This window comes from Pipistrellus hanaki, assembly GCF_964339955.1.
Source record: "Pipistrellus hanaki genome assembly, chromosome: 8".
NCBI lineage: Eukaryota > Metazoa > Chordata > Mammalia > Chiroptera > Vespertilionidae > Pipistrellus > Pipistrellus hanaki.
In genome coordinates this window covers 8,903,646-8,920,444 of record NC_140510.1, presented here as the reverse complement: position 1 = coordinate 8,920,444, position 16,799 = coordinate 8,903,646, and the positions used below count along the sequence as shown (strand labels likewise).

Below are 16,799 nucleotides of genomic sequence, written 5' to 3'. Positions count from 1 at the left end.
GCCCGAGGTAGACTTCATGCCTGGTACGTTTTCAATGTTTGAAAGTCAGGTTTGCATGCACAACTTCTTTTAAAAGACTCCCAAGAAAATAGAACGTGGCTCATAAGATAAACACACCATCTTATATCAGCTGTGCCTTATTCATAGTGCTTTTATAATAACTTCAATTTTTAGTAATTGCATTTCATAAAGTTGCCCTTCACTGTTACAGTCCCACAGACAGAATACCAGTGCACACCATGGTGTGGCCACCACCGCAGCGGGCAAGGGAGGACATGGGTGCCAGGTGTGCCCTGTGCCAGCCCCTCGGCCTAGTGCTCTTCATCACCCACTGAAACCCAGGTTCTGTCTAGGAACCCAAACCAACTAGCGCCTCAAGAGAGGGAAGCCCGGGATAGCACACTCAGAAGTACTGATTAGACAGGAAGCAGGCTCTGCCTCCTGGCTAATGTAGTAACTGGGGATAGAGACCTTTAGATCCTTTCCAATAAATGTCCACATGGTGTTTGAATAAGTGTCTGCAATGATGAGAAAGTACGATTGAACACTAATTATCCGAGAGATGCAAATCAAAACAACAATGCGGTACCATCTCACACCTGTCAGAATGGCCAACATCAACAAATCAACAAACTACAAGTGTTGGCGAGGTTGTGGAGAAAAAGGAACCCTCGTGCACTGCTGGTGGGAATACAGACTGGTGCAACCACTGTGGAGAACAGTATGGAGTTTCCTCAAAAAACTGAAAATGGCACTTCCATTTGACCCAGTAATCCCACTCCTAGGAATATATCCCAAGAAACTAGAAACACCAATCAGAAAGGATATATGCACCCCTATGTTCATAGCAGCACAATCTACAATAGCTAGAATCTGGAAACAGCCTAGGTGCCTGTCAGCAGATGATTGGATCAAAAAACTATGGTACAAAAAAAACACAAAAACAAAAACAAAAAAAACACAACTATGGTACATCTACACAATGGAATACTATGCTGCCATAAAAAGAAGGAATTCTCATCATTTGCAGCAACCTGGATGGAATTGGAGAATATCATGCTGAGTGAAATAAGCCAGTCAATGAAAGAGAAACACCTCATGACCTCACTCATTTATGGATAATAAAGAAGATTATAAACTGATGAACCAAAAGATAGAGAGACAGTAAAGCAACAAGCATACTGTCAAAGTACAGCAGGGAGGGTAGGGAGATCTGGGGGAGATAAGAAATCAACAGAAGAACTTGTATACATGCATATAAGTACAACCAATGGACACAAAACTCTGGGGAGAGAAGGTATGAATGGGAGGGGGGGAAGGTAAGATATGGACACAGATAATAATTTAATTTAAAAAAAAGAAAAATACAAATTAAAATAAAAAAAGAAAAAGAAAAGAAAGTACGACTGAACTAACACCATGTGCAATATCATATGTCAACACGATGGCCACAACACACTTTATTTTGCCCTAAAAAACAAAAACAAGGTACAGAGACAGATTGGTTAAAATAAGAGCAAGACTAGAAGAATTTCAAAGGAAAAGAAAAACAAAAACCATACCTAAAACCTAACATATAGGTGCCCAAGTTAGGAGCCTCTGGCAAAGCGAGGGCCACACTTTGTCAGGGAGCCAAGGGCAGCGCACCAGGGGGCTGCCAGTGCAGAGCAAGGGGTGGGCGGGCCTGCCAGCAGCATTTGCTCCACCGCCTTCCAGCAGATCATCGGCCACAGGGGGGGACACCCTTAGGCTATAGGAATTCTACGGTAACTCAATGCCCTAAATTGACTTTAAACAGTAGGTACTCCTGCCTTTGTCCCTGAGGCAATTTGAAGGACCTCATACCTAAGAACTTCTCTCATAACTTTCTCATTTTGCTGGGGAAAAATAGTATGATCTCTCAAGAAAATAGTAAACAGCAAATGGATTACTTAATTTTGTAACTTGTACTTTGGAGGGCCCATGTCAGTCTCAGAGTTGAAGGTCAAGACGCCACTTTAAAGACAGACCTCTTTCAAAAGGGCAGCCAGCAAGGGCCACATACTGCAGATGGCTCAGGTTCACCTTACAACTCCAATTCACTTCATCCTCCCTCTGCCAGAGCACAAGATGGCTCACAGGGAATTTTGTGCATTGGCCCTTTAAGAGGGTATCTGAATTTTCAGCTATTACTATCTGGCAGACATCACCCTGCTCCTTTACACAACCAGATGTTATATGGGTACCCTCCTCAGTTCTGATGCTCTCTTCTGGGGAGCCCAGCTTGGGGATTGGATCCCAAAGTTCTCAGTGGCATCCCCCACCCTATTCCCCATCTCTAGAATTCAGCTGCTCTCTGTGGGCGCCCTGCCAGCCCTTTAGCGCTTCAGCCCCATCTACCAGCCTCTGTGCAGTCTCCACTCTTGGTCCTCAGGTATCAGGGTTCTCTCCTACAAGTCTTCCATTGATTGTTCAGGAAGGTTTTTGGTATTTCAGTTATAATTCCAGTTTGTTCCTGGGAGCATGTCTGTGCAGCATCCACTTACTCTGCTGCCATTTTTAATCTTCAGTGATGCATGTGTTTGCAAACCAATAACTTAGGCCAGTGGTTGGCAAACTCATTAGTCAACAGAACCAAATATCAACAGTATAACAATTGAAATTTTTATGAGAGCCAAATTTTTTAAACTTAAACTTCTTTTAACGCCACTTCTTCAAAATAGACTCGCCCAGGCCGTGGTATTTTGTGCAAGAGCCACACTCAAAGGGCCAAAGAGCCACATTTGGCTTACGAGCCGCGGTTTGCTGACCACAAACTTAGGCTTTCGAAATCTTGCTTGATTGTGTGATGATGATAATCACTCATGTTTGAACAAAATACTTTTTACTTAAATAACTCATTTGAAAAATGTGAGGACCAGCCTGGCCAGACGGGTCGGTTGATTGGAGCATCGTCCCATACACCACACAGTTGCAGCTTCTATTTCTGGTCAGGACACATGCCTCCATTGCAGGTTCAATCCCTAGTTGGGATGTGTATGTGAAGCAACTGATCAATGTTTCTCTCCCTCCCTCTCTCTCTAAAATCAATAAACATATCCTTGGGTGAAGATTTTTTTTTTTTTTTTATATCTGAGGACCAGATGAACTAATATAGTCAACAAAATTATTCCCAGTGAGGGAAGAGGGTCACAGGAGGTGCCGTAATTTGTCAGCTAATGCATGGTGACTACTGGTAAAACCAGGATACAAACCAGATGATGTGTCTGTTAAAAGAGGCAACTGACTAGTGCTGACTTTTTTTCCTCTTTTCCTGTTTTTTTGTTTTGTTTTGTTTTGTTTTGTTTTAACTAAATAGCTTCTTCTTAATGAGAAAACATGAACAAAACAGTAAAATTAAGTTGGTGTTCTTCTGCATATATGACAATGCACAAAACTCCCTGAGGAGTCACCCATCTTATGCTCTGGCAGAGGGAGGATGAAGTGAATTGGAGTTATGAAGACAGATACCAGGACTAGGGACTTGGGGGATGAGCTCAGAAGGAAGACACCCTAAGTTTCCTGGGCTGAGTTATTCCCTCACACAGCAGCAGACATCTTTCCCACATAGATATCTGCCTTGCCTGGGGGAAGACAGTTGACACATCCTATTGGAAAACACCTTGCCCTGAGACCACTTAAGAGATTAAAAGTAACAATTAGCCTCCAGGCAGTAGCAACTGCCCCACTTTGTTGAAAACTCTCACCACACCTAAGGACAATTGCCTGGGGGGCAATTAAAATTGGAATCCTATTAGTCTGTAGGCAGAGGTGATCTCTGGAGGCTTTGAGTCTTTGCCTGATCTAATTAATCAGAAACAGCCTTTAACACTATTCTGCACTAGAGACTGAGAGGTGTAGAGGATCTATCTAATACAGGGGTCTTCAAACTACGACCCGCGGGCCACATGCGGCCCGCAGAGGAGTCTGATCCGGCCTGCCAGGTTTTTTGGGCAGTGAGCGCAGCCGAGGTGTTACAGTAGGAATTAGTAGTTCATATAGTCCGGCCCTCCAGCTCTCTGAGGGACCGTGATCTGGCCCCCACTTTAAAAAGTTTGAGGATCCCTGATCTAATACATACAAACCCAAACAAAAAACCAAAATGAGGAGACAAAGAAATAACCCCCAAATGAAAGAGCTAGAAAATTCTCCAGAAGAAGAGATAAATGAAAAGAGATAAGAAATTTATCTGAAATAGAGTTCAGAGTAATGGTGGTAAAGATGCTTAACAGCATGAAAAAAGATACAGTAATTATGAAAAAAGAACAGTCTGAGATAAAGAGTGACATAACACAACGAACATACTAGGAGTACCAGTTGATAATGTGGATTTTTTTCAAAAGATGGAATTACACATATGTTGATATATATGTGATTTAATATGTATGCTATTTTGTTGTATTGACAGCAAGCTTCAAAACTTCATGTATTAAATTTGCTAAAAGTGTTAACATCATAGACATTTTTACTCTTAAAAATGTTGAATTTCATGCCAAAAAAAGCATTTGCAGGAAGTTTTAACTCATTACTTTATTTTGAAGAAAAAGTTATTGTATACTTCGAGAAGCTTATGATGAACATGCTCCATATTAAGATACTTGTGAATGCTGGCTTAAATACTTTAAAAGTGATGATTCTGATGTGAAAGACAAAGAACGTCCAGGTCAACCAAAAAAGTTTAAAGACCAACAATTACAAGCATTATTGGATGAAGATGCATGTCAAACTCAAAAACAACTTGTAGAAAGATTAAACATTGCTCAGAAAACAAATTATGATCATTTACAATCATGGGAAAGATTTTAAAGGAAGGAAAATGGGTGTCACATCAATTGAATGAAAGTTATAGAAAACTGAGAAGTCATCAGTAAAATGCTGATTTAATGTCACAAAATGGAAGTCTTTTTTGCATTGAATTATGACTGGCAATGAAAAGTGGATTTTATTTTGAGAATTACAAATGCTCAAAATGATGGGTTGATGCAGGTCAACCATCAACATCGACTGGAAGGCCAAATCACTTCAAAAAGAAGACAATGCTCTGCATATGGTGGGATCAGGAAGGTGTGGTGTATTATGAGCTTCTAAAACCAGGTAAAACCGTTAATACTGATCACTACTGACAACAAATAATCAATATGAACCACGCTTTGATCATGAAATGACCAGAATGGATCAGAAGACACAGCAAAGTAATTTTGATTCATGATAACACACCATCATACACCTCAAAACCAGTTAAAGACACATTAAAAGATCTTGCCTGGGAAGTATTAACCCATCCACTGTATTCACTAGACCTTGCTCCTTCAGATTATAACTTATTCTGATTGATGGCACACGCACTTTCTGAGCAGCACTTCAAAATGTACAAAGAAGTGGAAAATTGGGTCTCTGAATGGTTTGTCTCAAACAAGAAAAGTTCTACTGGGACGGTATCCACCAATTACCTGAAAGATAGAGGAAATGTGCAGCTAGCGATGGACATTACTTTGAATAAAACACTTTTTATGTTTCTCTTGAAATTGTCATGTTTTCTTTCGTTACAAAATCCACCATTATTAACCGGTAGACCTAGTATTGGAAAGAATACACAGCAGATTAGGGGAAGCTGAGAATTGAATCAGTGAATTGGAAGGCAGAGTTGAAACTATCACTCAATCAGAAAACTAAAAAGAAAAAAACAATTAGAAAACAGGAGGACAGATTAAGGGGGCTGTGGGACAACATGAAACATAACAGTATTAGAATCACAGGTGTGCCAGAAGAGGCAGAAAGAGAGAAAGGCATAGAGAAGGTGTTTGAAGAAATAATGGCAGAAAATTTCCCTAACCTGGTAAAGGAAAAAGTCACACAAGTTCAGGAGACACAGAGAACAGAGAACCCCACACAAGAACCCAAACTCACGCCCAGACACATCATAATTAAAATGCCAAAACTTAAAGACAAAGAGAGAATTTTAAAAGAAGCAAGAGAAAACAAAACTGTTACCTTCAAAGGAGTTCCCATAATACTGACACCTGGTTTCTCATCAAAACTCTACAGCCCAGAAGGGAATGGCATTAAGTACTCAAGGTAATAATATATATTATTAATATATTGCTGGATGTAATTTGAGACCAAGGTACTATATCCAGCAAGGCTACCACTGAAAATAGACAGTCAAATAAAGAGCTTCCTGGACAAACAAACAAACAAACAAAAAAAAAAAACAACAACCAACCAACAAAAAAGAAAAAAAAGAGGCTAAAGAAATTACAAGAAATGCTTAAAGAAATTGCTATAATGAGAAGAAATGGAGAGAGGAAACTAGGCATACAGAATTAAAATGGCAATAAATAAGTACTTATCAATAATAACCCTAAATGTAAATGGACTAAATGCTCTAATCAAAAGGCACAGGGTAGCAGAATGGATACAAAAACATGACCCGAACTATATGCTGTCTACAAGAGACCCACCTCAAAACAAAAGACTCACACAGGATAAGAGTAAAGGGATGGAAAAAAATTTTCTATGCAAATGGAAAAGAAAAAAAAAAAAGCTGGAGCAGCAATATGTAGTAGTAAAATGAAGGCCATCACAAGAGATAACAAAGGTTACTACATAATACTAAAGGGATTGGTCCAACAAGAAAATATAACCCTGGTAAACATATATGCGCCCAACATAGGAGCACCTAAATATATAAAATATCTTCTAGAGGACTTCAATGGAGAGGTGGACAACAATACAGTCATAGTAAGGGACTTTAACAACCTAATGACTTCACTGGATAGGTCTTCCAGACAAAAAAATTAACAAAGAAATAGTGACTCTAAAGGACACCCTAGATCAGCTGGATTTAATTGACAATTATAGAAGATTTCACCCCAACACAGAATATACTTTCTTCTCAAGTGCACATGGGTCATTCACAAAGATACACAACATGTTAGGACACAAAAAAGTCTCTACAAGTTCAAGAACATTGAAATCATATCAAGCATTTTCTTAGATCATGGTGAATGAAATTAGAAATCAACTACAGTAAAAACACCCCAAAATATTCAAACATATGGAGGCATGTGTTTAAACACATGTTATTAAACAATGAATGGAATATCAATGAGATAAAGAAAAGAAAAAATTCTGGAAACAAATGAAAATGAATACACAACTCCAAATCTCTGGGACACAGCAAAAGCAGTTCCAAGAGGGAAATTCATAGCACTACAGGTATATCTCAAAAACAAGAACTATCAGCAATAAACTATTTAACCCTACAACTTAAAGAACTAGAAACAACAAGAAAAGCCCAGGGTAAGCAGAAGGAAGGAAATACCGTATTTTTCGGACCATAAGACGCACCGGACCATAAGACGCACCAGTTTTTAGAGAAGGGAAATGAAGAAAAAAAGATTCTAAAACAAATAGTGTCCTAAAATATTTTATGTGCATTAAAACCCAACATCACAGTCATAAACACATGTAATCAACCCTGTAAAGTAAACTGCAGCATTTAGAACCATTTTAGAGCCGGGCAAGTAAAAAAACTTTTTTTTTACAGTATATGTGTAGGCTATATTTGGACCATAAGATGCAGGGACTTTTCCCCCCCACTTCTGGGGGAAAAAAAGTGCGTCTTATGGTCCAAAAAATACGGTAATAAAGATTTGAGCAGAAATAAATAACATAGACTAAAAAAACAATACCCAAAAAAATTCAATAAAACCAAGAGCTGGTTCTTTGAAAGTATAAACTAAATTGATAAACCAATAGCCAGACTCATCAAAAAACAAGAAGGAAGAGCCAAATAAATAAAATCAGAAACGAAAGTGGAGGAGTAACCATAGACACCATAGAAATAAAGGATTATAAAACATACTATGAACAACTATATTCAATAAGCTGGGCAATGCGGATGAAACAGACAAATTCCTAGAAACTTACAACTCCCAAAACTGAATCAGGAAGAATCAAAAAACCTGAATAGGCCAAGAACAACTGATGAAATAGAAGCAGTAATCAAAAAACTCCCACCAGACAAAAGCCCAGGTCTGGAGAGCTTCACGGGGAGTTGTACCAAACATCCAAAGAAGAACTAATACCTATACTCTTCAAACTGTTTCAGAAAATCCAAGAGGAAGAAACACTTCCAAACTCTTTATGAGGCTGGCATTATCCTAATTCCAAACCAAATAAAGACACTACAAAGAAAGAGAATTACAAGCCAATATGTCTGATGAACATAGATGCAATCCTGAGAAAGAAAAACGAAGTTGGAGGGATCACAATACTATTATAGTTAGCAAACTAAATTACAAAGCCACTCTTGTCAAAACTGTCTGGTACTGGTACTGGTACAAGAAAAGACATATAGACTAATGGAACAGAACAGAGAATCCAGAAGTTGACCCAAGCCGTTACGCTCAATATTTGAAAAAGGAGATAAGCACATATAATGGAGTCAAGACAGTCTCTTCAATAAATGGTGTAGGGAAAATTGTACAGATAACACACACAAAAATGAAACTAGACCACCAACTTACACCATACACAAGAATAAACTCAAAATGGCTAAAGGACTTAAATATAAGAAGGGAAACCATAAAAATCTTAGAAGCCATAGGCAGCAAAATAGCAGACATATGTCCTAGGAATATTGTCATCAATGCAGCTCCTAAGACAATGGAAACTAAGGAGAAAATAAACAAATGGGACTACATCAAATTAAAAAGCTTCAACACAGCAAAAGAAACCATCAACAAAACAAGAAAGCCCACTGCTATGTTATTTCCGATAAGGTTTTAATCTCCAACGTTTACAGGGAACTCATACAACTTAACAAAAGGAAGATAAACAAAATGGGCAAAGAACCTCAATAGATACTTTTTGAAAGAGGACCTACAATAGGCCAAGAAACATATGAAAACATGTTCAAAGTCACTAATTATCCGAGAGATGCAAATCAAAACAACAATGCGGTACCATCTCAACCTGTCAGAATGGCTATCATCAACAAAACAACAAATAACAAGTGCTGGTGAGGATGTGGAGAAAAAGGAACCCTTGTGCACTGCTGGTGGGAATGCAGACTAGTGCAGCCACTGTGGAGAATAGTATGGAGTTTCCTCAAAAAATTAAAAATGGAGCTCCCATTTGACCCAGTAATCCCACTTCTAGGAATATATCCCAAGAAACTAGAAACACCAATCAGAAAAGATATATGCACCCCTATGTTCATAGCAGCACAATTTACAATAGCTAAGATTTGGAAACAGCCTAAGTGCCCATCAGCAGATGAGTAGATTAAAAAACTGTGGTACATCTACACAATGGAATACTATGTACGCTGCAATAAAAAAGAAGGAATTCTTACCATTTGCAACAGCATGGATAGAACTGAAGAGCATTATGCTAAGCGAAATAAGCCAGTTGGAGAAAGATAAATATCACATGATCTCACTCATTTGTGGAATATAATGAACAACATAAACTGATGAGCAAAACAGGAAAAATAGTATTTTAGAATATAATAGAAGTAATCCTGTTATTTGGAGATTTTTAATATTTCCTACAACTTTTGTGATATTATACTACGTTAGTACAGTTTTGGTAATATTATATTTAAAATCTTTTTTCTTGAAATATTAATGTATATTGCATGTAACATTATATTTAAAATCATTTTTCTGGAAAAAACACAGAAACAAACAAACACACACATGCCTCACTCATGTAGCTGTCCTGCTAGGACTATTGGATGGTGAGTGGCGGACCCCACCCTTGCTGAGCCTGCAATCAGGGTGGGGATGTAAGGAGGTCAGATAGGTCACTGTCTGGGTTGTAACTGCTGAGCAGAGGAAAACCATGAGTTAGGGTCTGGTGCCTTTTGTAGATATAAGGATTACTCTAATTGTAATTCCTTTAATCCACAGTACGCTCATGAAGTCACAAGTGAGCCAAGAGACTGAAATGAGCAAGTGGTTATCTCTGTCACTGGGGGGGTCAAACCCATCGTCTGCAGAATTAAGGTTCCTTAAGTTCTAAATATCTGGTTTGTTTTCCACACTGGCTTTCACTGGAATGGTGTTATTGAAATCATTTTTACTTAGGATGCTCCACCCTCTGTAGACCTTAGATACTCCAAGGACGTGACCCAGTGCTGGAACAACTCGGTAAGCAAGTGGACGAGGACTTACTGCGGGCCCGTCTGCAGTACATGAGCTGCAGTGCAGACACCTGAGGTGCCAGCACCCGCAGGCGCTGTCTGCCAGCCTGGCAAACGTCCAGGAGCTAGTGGACGAGGCGTGGCACAGCCACAGAGGAGCCTGCCAGGGGACGAAGGGCAGGGAGACCCACACAGCGCAGTATCCACTGGCACCAAGCACCAGCCAGGAACTGTCACTGGTCGTCTCACTGAATTCCCACGAGAAACGTGGTGGTGCCCATCTGTTCACACACAGGAAACAGGCTCAGAGGGGAAGTAAGCTCTCCGGGTCTGGAGCGAGGATTGTCGCACTTGCCCTAGGATGCCACATCTTCGGAGCTAATCTCGCTCTCCAGCATTACCCGGCGTGATGCCCAACGCCAGGAGGAAACCAAAGTCCCTTCCTTAGGACCAAACCAATGGGAACCACGGACGTGGGAACCCAGGATCAGGCTGAGCTCTGTGCACATGGAAAGGGAGTCAGGAAGCCACCACGTGGCACCGGCCCTGGCACGGCACTGCCCACAGCCACCACGCAGCCCCGGGCTCACCCCTTGGAGCAGCTCGGCCTGCGCGCAAGGGGAGGGCTCCTATGTGGAGGCCGTGCAGTGTCTGACAGTCCTCTCTCCCACAGCCCCCGGCGCCCGGACTTGTTTCCGCGTTCCCGGCTCGGGCGGCTCACCTCCTTGTGGGAGTCTTTGTGGGCCTCCAGAGTCTTCATGATCGTCAGCTCGGCGTAGTTTTTGAATCTTGCTGGCTGATTTCTCAGAATCTCCCTTAAAACTCTCAGTGCCAGCGCTCGAATGGAATGCTGGGAAACAGGAGGAAAGAAAGATGTCAGCAGCCTGTACCCGCTCCACAGGGTCGGGGGCACCGAGTCCCCGTCCGCAGGGTCGGGGGCACCGAGTGCTCACAAAAGCCTGGACACAGTCACACTGCTGACCTGCCGGGCTCTGGGACAGCCAGCACCCTGCCCGCACCTAAGGGGACCAGATGAAGGTTTCCTCAATGAGCCAAATGCGGACAATGGAGCTCTGGGGGGCGGGAGACTTCCTGAGGCTCAGGGATGCAAACCACCTGGTCAAAGACCGGAGGACAGATAAACCGCCCGGACGGGATGTGGGGCCTGTAAGACTGTGAGCTCTCAAGGGCAGCTGAGACCTGTCATTCTCCCTACCTGCTGCGTGATGAGGCCACGGGGAGGGGACTGTACTGGCCTCAAGGTGCTTGAGGACATGTGTCTGGAGGAAAGCCATTCCAAACAGACTCCTAATCTCAATAACAGAGAGTGGAGTTTACACCAAACACAGCCAAAAAGTACATCCTGATTCTTTGTCACTCACCTGTGCAATTCACCCCCCCTTCTGCTGCCTCCACATGGTATCACTCTATCCTGACCTCAAAGCCCAGCCCAGGAGAAGGGCTTCAGAAACCAACGCTTTGTTTTAAGAAGAGTTGATACAGATCTTTCATCACCACTCTGCCAGCCTCACTTGGCCCTGTTCTAGACCAAACCACTAATCCTCAGCAGCAGAAAGGATCCAAGTCATCGTGACATTCCAGCCTGCTGCTCACCGGGCTCCCACTCCCGTCACCACCGGCATGACCCTGGGCATGACCTTTACCAGGGCTGGGTCCGATTCCCGCCCGGTCCTGCCCGGGGAACTCTCCCCACGTTCAGGCGAATTCTGTTTCTGCTGCGGACACGGAGCCCCGCGCGGAGGGATGCGGCTTGGCAATCCCTACATGTGCTCCTGTCTCTGGGCGGGCCAGCTGCCCGGGGCAAGGCAGGACTGGATTCTTCCCGCCTTTAGGATTGTACAGCGAATGCCTAGTGTGTCACATGCAGACGGCACAGTGTGAAGAGGGCCTTTACTTCAAAAATACAATAGAAAACAAAAGACGATGCTAACAGCCCCGGTTCCTAACAGCGCGACCCTGAGGCAAGCACCGGTGAACCAAGACAGAATGTGCCGGAATGCAGCATTTCATAGGGTCTTTAAAAGGAACTTCTCTGTTTTGCAATTAAACATGAAACAAAAATAAAACTTACAAGGAAAAACAGCTCATTGTTACAAACAATATTTTAAGCTAACAGAGTTCTAAGAAACTGTGTAAAGTGACCTGATGCGGGAACAAGTCCCCGCGTTGACTAGATGGCCAATCACAAACACACGTGCAGGTACACGAGGTGGGCTTGCTACCTGGGGCGCCGAGGCCAGTTCGGACAGGCTGTGCTGTAAGCCGTGAGCCCAGCAGCAAAGGGGGCTGAGCCTCCCCACAAGAGCAGCCCCCGCCCCCCGGAAGGGAAAGCAGACGAGCAGCCCTCACATCTTTGTCTCCAAGAGTCTCCAGGAGCAGGAGCAGGATGGTCTTGAAGTGCTCCTCCCAGACGCCCAGGCTGTCCTCCCGGGTGACCTTGAGCAGCTCCAGCAGGGCGCCCTTCCGCTCCTCCACGCGCTCGTTGTGGTTGGACAGCTCTTTCAGAAGGTCCGCCACCAAGTCCGAATGGTCAATGGGCACTGGTGAGACAACACAGACGTTACTGCACGAGGGGCGCCGGCTGCACGTGCTGCCTCCTCTGCCCTCGGTCTCTTCCCATCTCCCCCTCCATCTGACCTGCGCCCAGCCTCACTCTACACCCGAGCAGGTCATTCCACCAAACCAACTGTCACAACAGAGGTGGGCCCAGCTAGTGTGGCTCAGTGGTTGAGCGTTGACCTATGAGCCAGGAGGTCACAGTTTGACTCCTGGTCAGGGCACATCCCCGGGTTGTGGGTTCGATTCCCAGCGGGCAGTGTGCGTCCCTGATGTTTCTCTCTCTCTTCCTTTCTGAAATCAATCAATATATATTTTATTTATTTATTTTAATATTTTTTTATTGATTTTATACAGAGAGGAAGGGAGAGAGACAGAGAGTTAGAAACATCGATGAGAGAGAGTCATCGATCAGCTGCCTCCTGCACACCCACCACCTGGGATATGCCCGCAACCAAGGTACATGCCCTTGACCGGAATCAAACCCGGGACCCTTCAGTCCCCAAGCCGATGCTCTATCCATTGAGCCAAACCGGTCCCGGCTGAAATCAATCAATATATATTTTAAAAACCCAAATAAACAGAGGTGGGAGAATAGGTATTGAGCACCAATACTCAATGTCTCCATCCTGCCTTTCCATCTTTCCCCCCTTCCAAATCAGACAAAGAGGAGAAACTATTGCTTTCGTCGGTTAAGATAAGGAGAAGCTCCCACAAAGCCCCTCCTAACTCCATCTCCGCTGTGGCAGTCCTGAGTCGCCTGCCATGGGACACCCTTCCTCGCATCCCCTCCACCGGAGCTTTCCTCCATCCGATCAACACCCCCTCGGAATGTCCGGCGGTCAGGAACTAGCACAGGAGACCAACACCAGCCAAGGTCCACAGTAAAACTCGCCAACACCTCTTAGTGAAATGCCTGGCAAGGACTTGGACCTTATTGCAGAAGAGCACATCCTTTCTCTGCATGTTCTTTTAAGAGACCGCCACTCTGAATTCACTTTAAATAGAAAGGGTGAAGAAATGAGCCAGACAAATCATCAGGAATTACTTTTTTTAAAGATATATTTTTATTGATTTCAGAGAGGAAGGGAGAGGGAGAGAGAGAAACATCAATGATTGATCAGCTGCCTCCTGCACACCCCCCACTGGGGATTGGAACTGCAACCTAGGCATATGCCCTTGAGTGGAATCGAACCCAGGACCCTTCAGTCCTCAGGCTGACACTCTATCCACTGAGCCAAACCAGCTAGGGCAGGACCTACTTAATTTGCACGTGCACATTCCTTTAGATTCCAAAATTGGGGAACAAACAGAAGAAAGTATGAAATGTGAAAGAACTCTATTATTTCCCCTTGCTCTGCCCACCTTTTTCTCCAAGTCTTCTATTATCCTGTTGCTGAATAATTAACAACCAACACCCTAATCTCTATTCCATCTTCAACAAGACCCACGGTGTAAGTGAAATGATGCCCCAGCCTATGAGCTACGAAAGGCCACAGGCAGTGCTCCAGAAAGGGCAAGTCCGACAACACGGACCGACCCGCCTCCGCCAGGGAGCAGAGCTGGGGTGCGCACTGTGGCACCAGCAGCGACTCTGAGCAGCCAGGACTATGCTTTCACCGGCTGGGCGCCTGCTTTCACACCGGCGGGACTTCATATCAGCACCGCCCTGCCAGGCCCATAAAAAGGATATATATATAAATATATATGCTTTATTTATTTATTTTTTTTTTAGATATGTGTGTTTTTTAAAAACTGACTACTAAGTTGGGTCTGCGGTAGCTCAGGCGGCTCCTCTGTCATGCAGACAGATAAAATGACTGCTAAGCTGAAATAAACCAAATGTGTCAACATGACAATGAGGTGGAAAACAAATTAAGTTCCAAATAAAATACCATCACACTGAAATATACTTACTCACTTGTTACTCAGTAAAGGACACGGTCTTAACAGAGCCAGAAAAAGCCAGACCAGCTCTATTCCATAGTGAACATGCTACACTTGGCAAGTAACTTAACCTTTCTGAATCCAGCCCCTTAATCTGCACAACGGAAACTGCCAAATCCCCACTGGGGCCGTGTGTAAAGCGCTGTGCCCACCGGGTGCCGTGTGTAAAGTGCTGTGCCCACCGGGTGCCGTGTGTAAGGCGCTGTGCCCACCGGGTGCCGTGTGTAAAGCGTTGTGCCCACCGGGTGCCGTGTGTAAAGCCCTGTGCCCACCGGGTGCCATGTGTAAGGCGCTGTGCCCACCGGGTACCGTGTGTAAAGCGCTGTGCCCACCGGGTGCCGTGTGTAAGGCGCTGTGCCCACTGGGTGCCGTGTGTAATGCGTGTAAGGCGCTGTGCCCACCGGGTGCCGTGTGTAAGGCGCTGTGCCCACCGGGTGCCGTGTGAAAGGCGCTGTGCCCACCGGGTGCCGTGTGTAAAGCCCTGTGCCCACCGGGTGCCGTGTGTAAAGCACGGGTGCTCCCAGTGGTGCTTCATACCCGATTCCCACAGCTCCACGGGCAACACGCTGAGCCTTCGCGCTCCACCTCACTAACTCCTCCCTCAAGCTCCTGGGGCCCCGGGTCCGAGTGATGCCCCTGAGCCTCCCTCACTGCAGCCATCACAGCTGCAGCCTGAGGTCGCCCGGGGCCTCTGGAGGGCGGGCCTGTGTGCCCTCCGGTTCACTGTGTGCTCTCCACGCCCAAGCACACGGCAGGCACGGAGCTGCTGAACAAGGACCGACCAGCCTGACCAGTGTGCCCATGTCCCTAGACCCCCACCCCAGCGCGCTCAGGCAGGAGGGGAGCCCCTGGAGAAGCTTCTGGACGGGGACAAGCACACAAAGGAGACCAACCGTCTCGGAGCTGCTCCATGTCGTCGTCGAACACGGCCTCCTTGAGGGCGGTCTTGTCGTAGGCGTTGATGGTGTCGGCGTAGGGGTACAGGTTGTAGTCGCGGGCCCGCGGCCCCGGGAAGGCGCGCGGCGGCTGCGTGTTGAGCAGGGACGTCTTGTTGTCCAGCGCCGTCCGGCCGCCCTCCACCGCGTCGCTGCCGCCGCGGCCCTCCGTGGCCGGGGACGCCACCCCACCGTCCCGGGACACCTGCGCACAGAACACCTTTGTCAGCCTTCTCAGGCTCTTACAAAACGTTCCTCACATCTCCAGAAGCATCAGGACAGCCAGGGGCTTCTCACTTGAAATCTGGCCGCTAACAAAACAACCGCTGTTAGAATTTTAATTTGTAATATCTACTTCATAAACTGCCTTAAAGGCGACCGAATATGCTCATATTGTCATCTATTCTATCATTAAATTACACGTAAAATCGGTTTTACTTTGAACGTGGGGTTCACTTTACGCAAACATTTTTTGAGATTAATAACATGAAATTCTGGAACGTCTCCTGAGCATGAAGGCCACACCTCACCCCGTCCTCAGAAACCCGGACAGCACTGCAGCCAGAGGCTCCTCCCCGCAGCCGCCACCAGGGCAGAGCCCCAACTACCGCCACCAGGGGGTACGCGGCATATGGCCCACACGCGGGGAGCCAAACCATGGCTCAGGGTTTGCATATGGTCCCCTACAGGCCGCTCTTCCTTGGCACGTTTCTGACTCAGTCTGTTATGCTGGGTCAAAGAACAGGTCTTTGCCCTTGCCAGTTTGGCTCAGTGGATAGAGTGTCTGCCTGTGGACCGAAGGGTCCTGGGTTCGATTCGGTCAAAGGCATGTACCTCGGTAACAGGCTCCTCCCCAGCCCAGGCCCTGGTCAGGGTGAGTGCAGGAGGCAACCGGTTGATGTTTCTCTCACATCAATATTTCTGTCTTTCCCTGTGTCTTCCACTCTCTAAAAATCAATGGAAAAATATCTTCGGTGAGGATTAAACAAAAAGAACAGGTCTTTTACTGTTTTCAAAAAAATCTTTTTTCTAGTAGATTCTGAGTCTTGTCTTCAACAATGAAGCCCTTGGGCCTCTGTCCCTGCCACACTCTGAGTCCTTCCCTCTCTGAGCCCCTCTGCCGGCAGCCCTGGGACAGGAGCGGGCTCGGGCTGACGGGGAACAGCGGC

General features: G+C 45.1%; 1 protein-coding gene across 13 annotated transcripts in view; it reads right to left on the bottom strand.

Moving 5' to 3' along the window:
- CLASP1 (cytoplasmic linker associated protein 1) overlaps window positions 1–16,799 on the bottom strand; it is a 221,949-nt gene that overhangs the window by 13,606 nt on the left and 191,544 nt on the right. For all 13 annotated transcript variants that reach the window (XR_014795731.1, XM_084892205.1, XM_084892201.1 and 10 more), the window contains 3 exons: window positions 15,589–15,835; window positions 12,542–12,732; window positions 10,893–11,021 (listed from right to left, as the gene is read on the bottom strand). Coding sequence is in view for 12 of the 13 variants with exons in the window: in XM_084892205.1 (XP_084748331.1) it covers window positions 10,893–11,021; window positions 12,542–12,732; window positions 15,589–15,835 (567 nt within the window). In the remaining variant the exon portion in view is untranslated. The remainder of the gene's footprint in view (window positions 1–10,892; window positions 11,022–12,541; window positions 12,733–15,588; window positions 15,836–16,799) is intronic.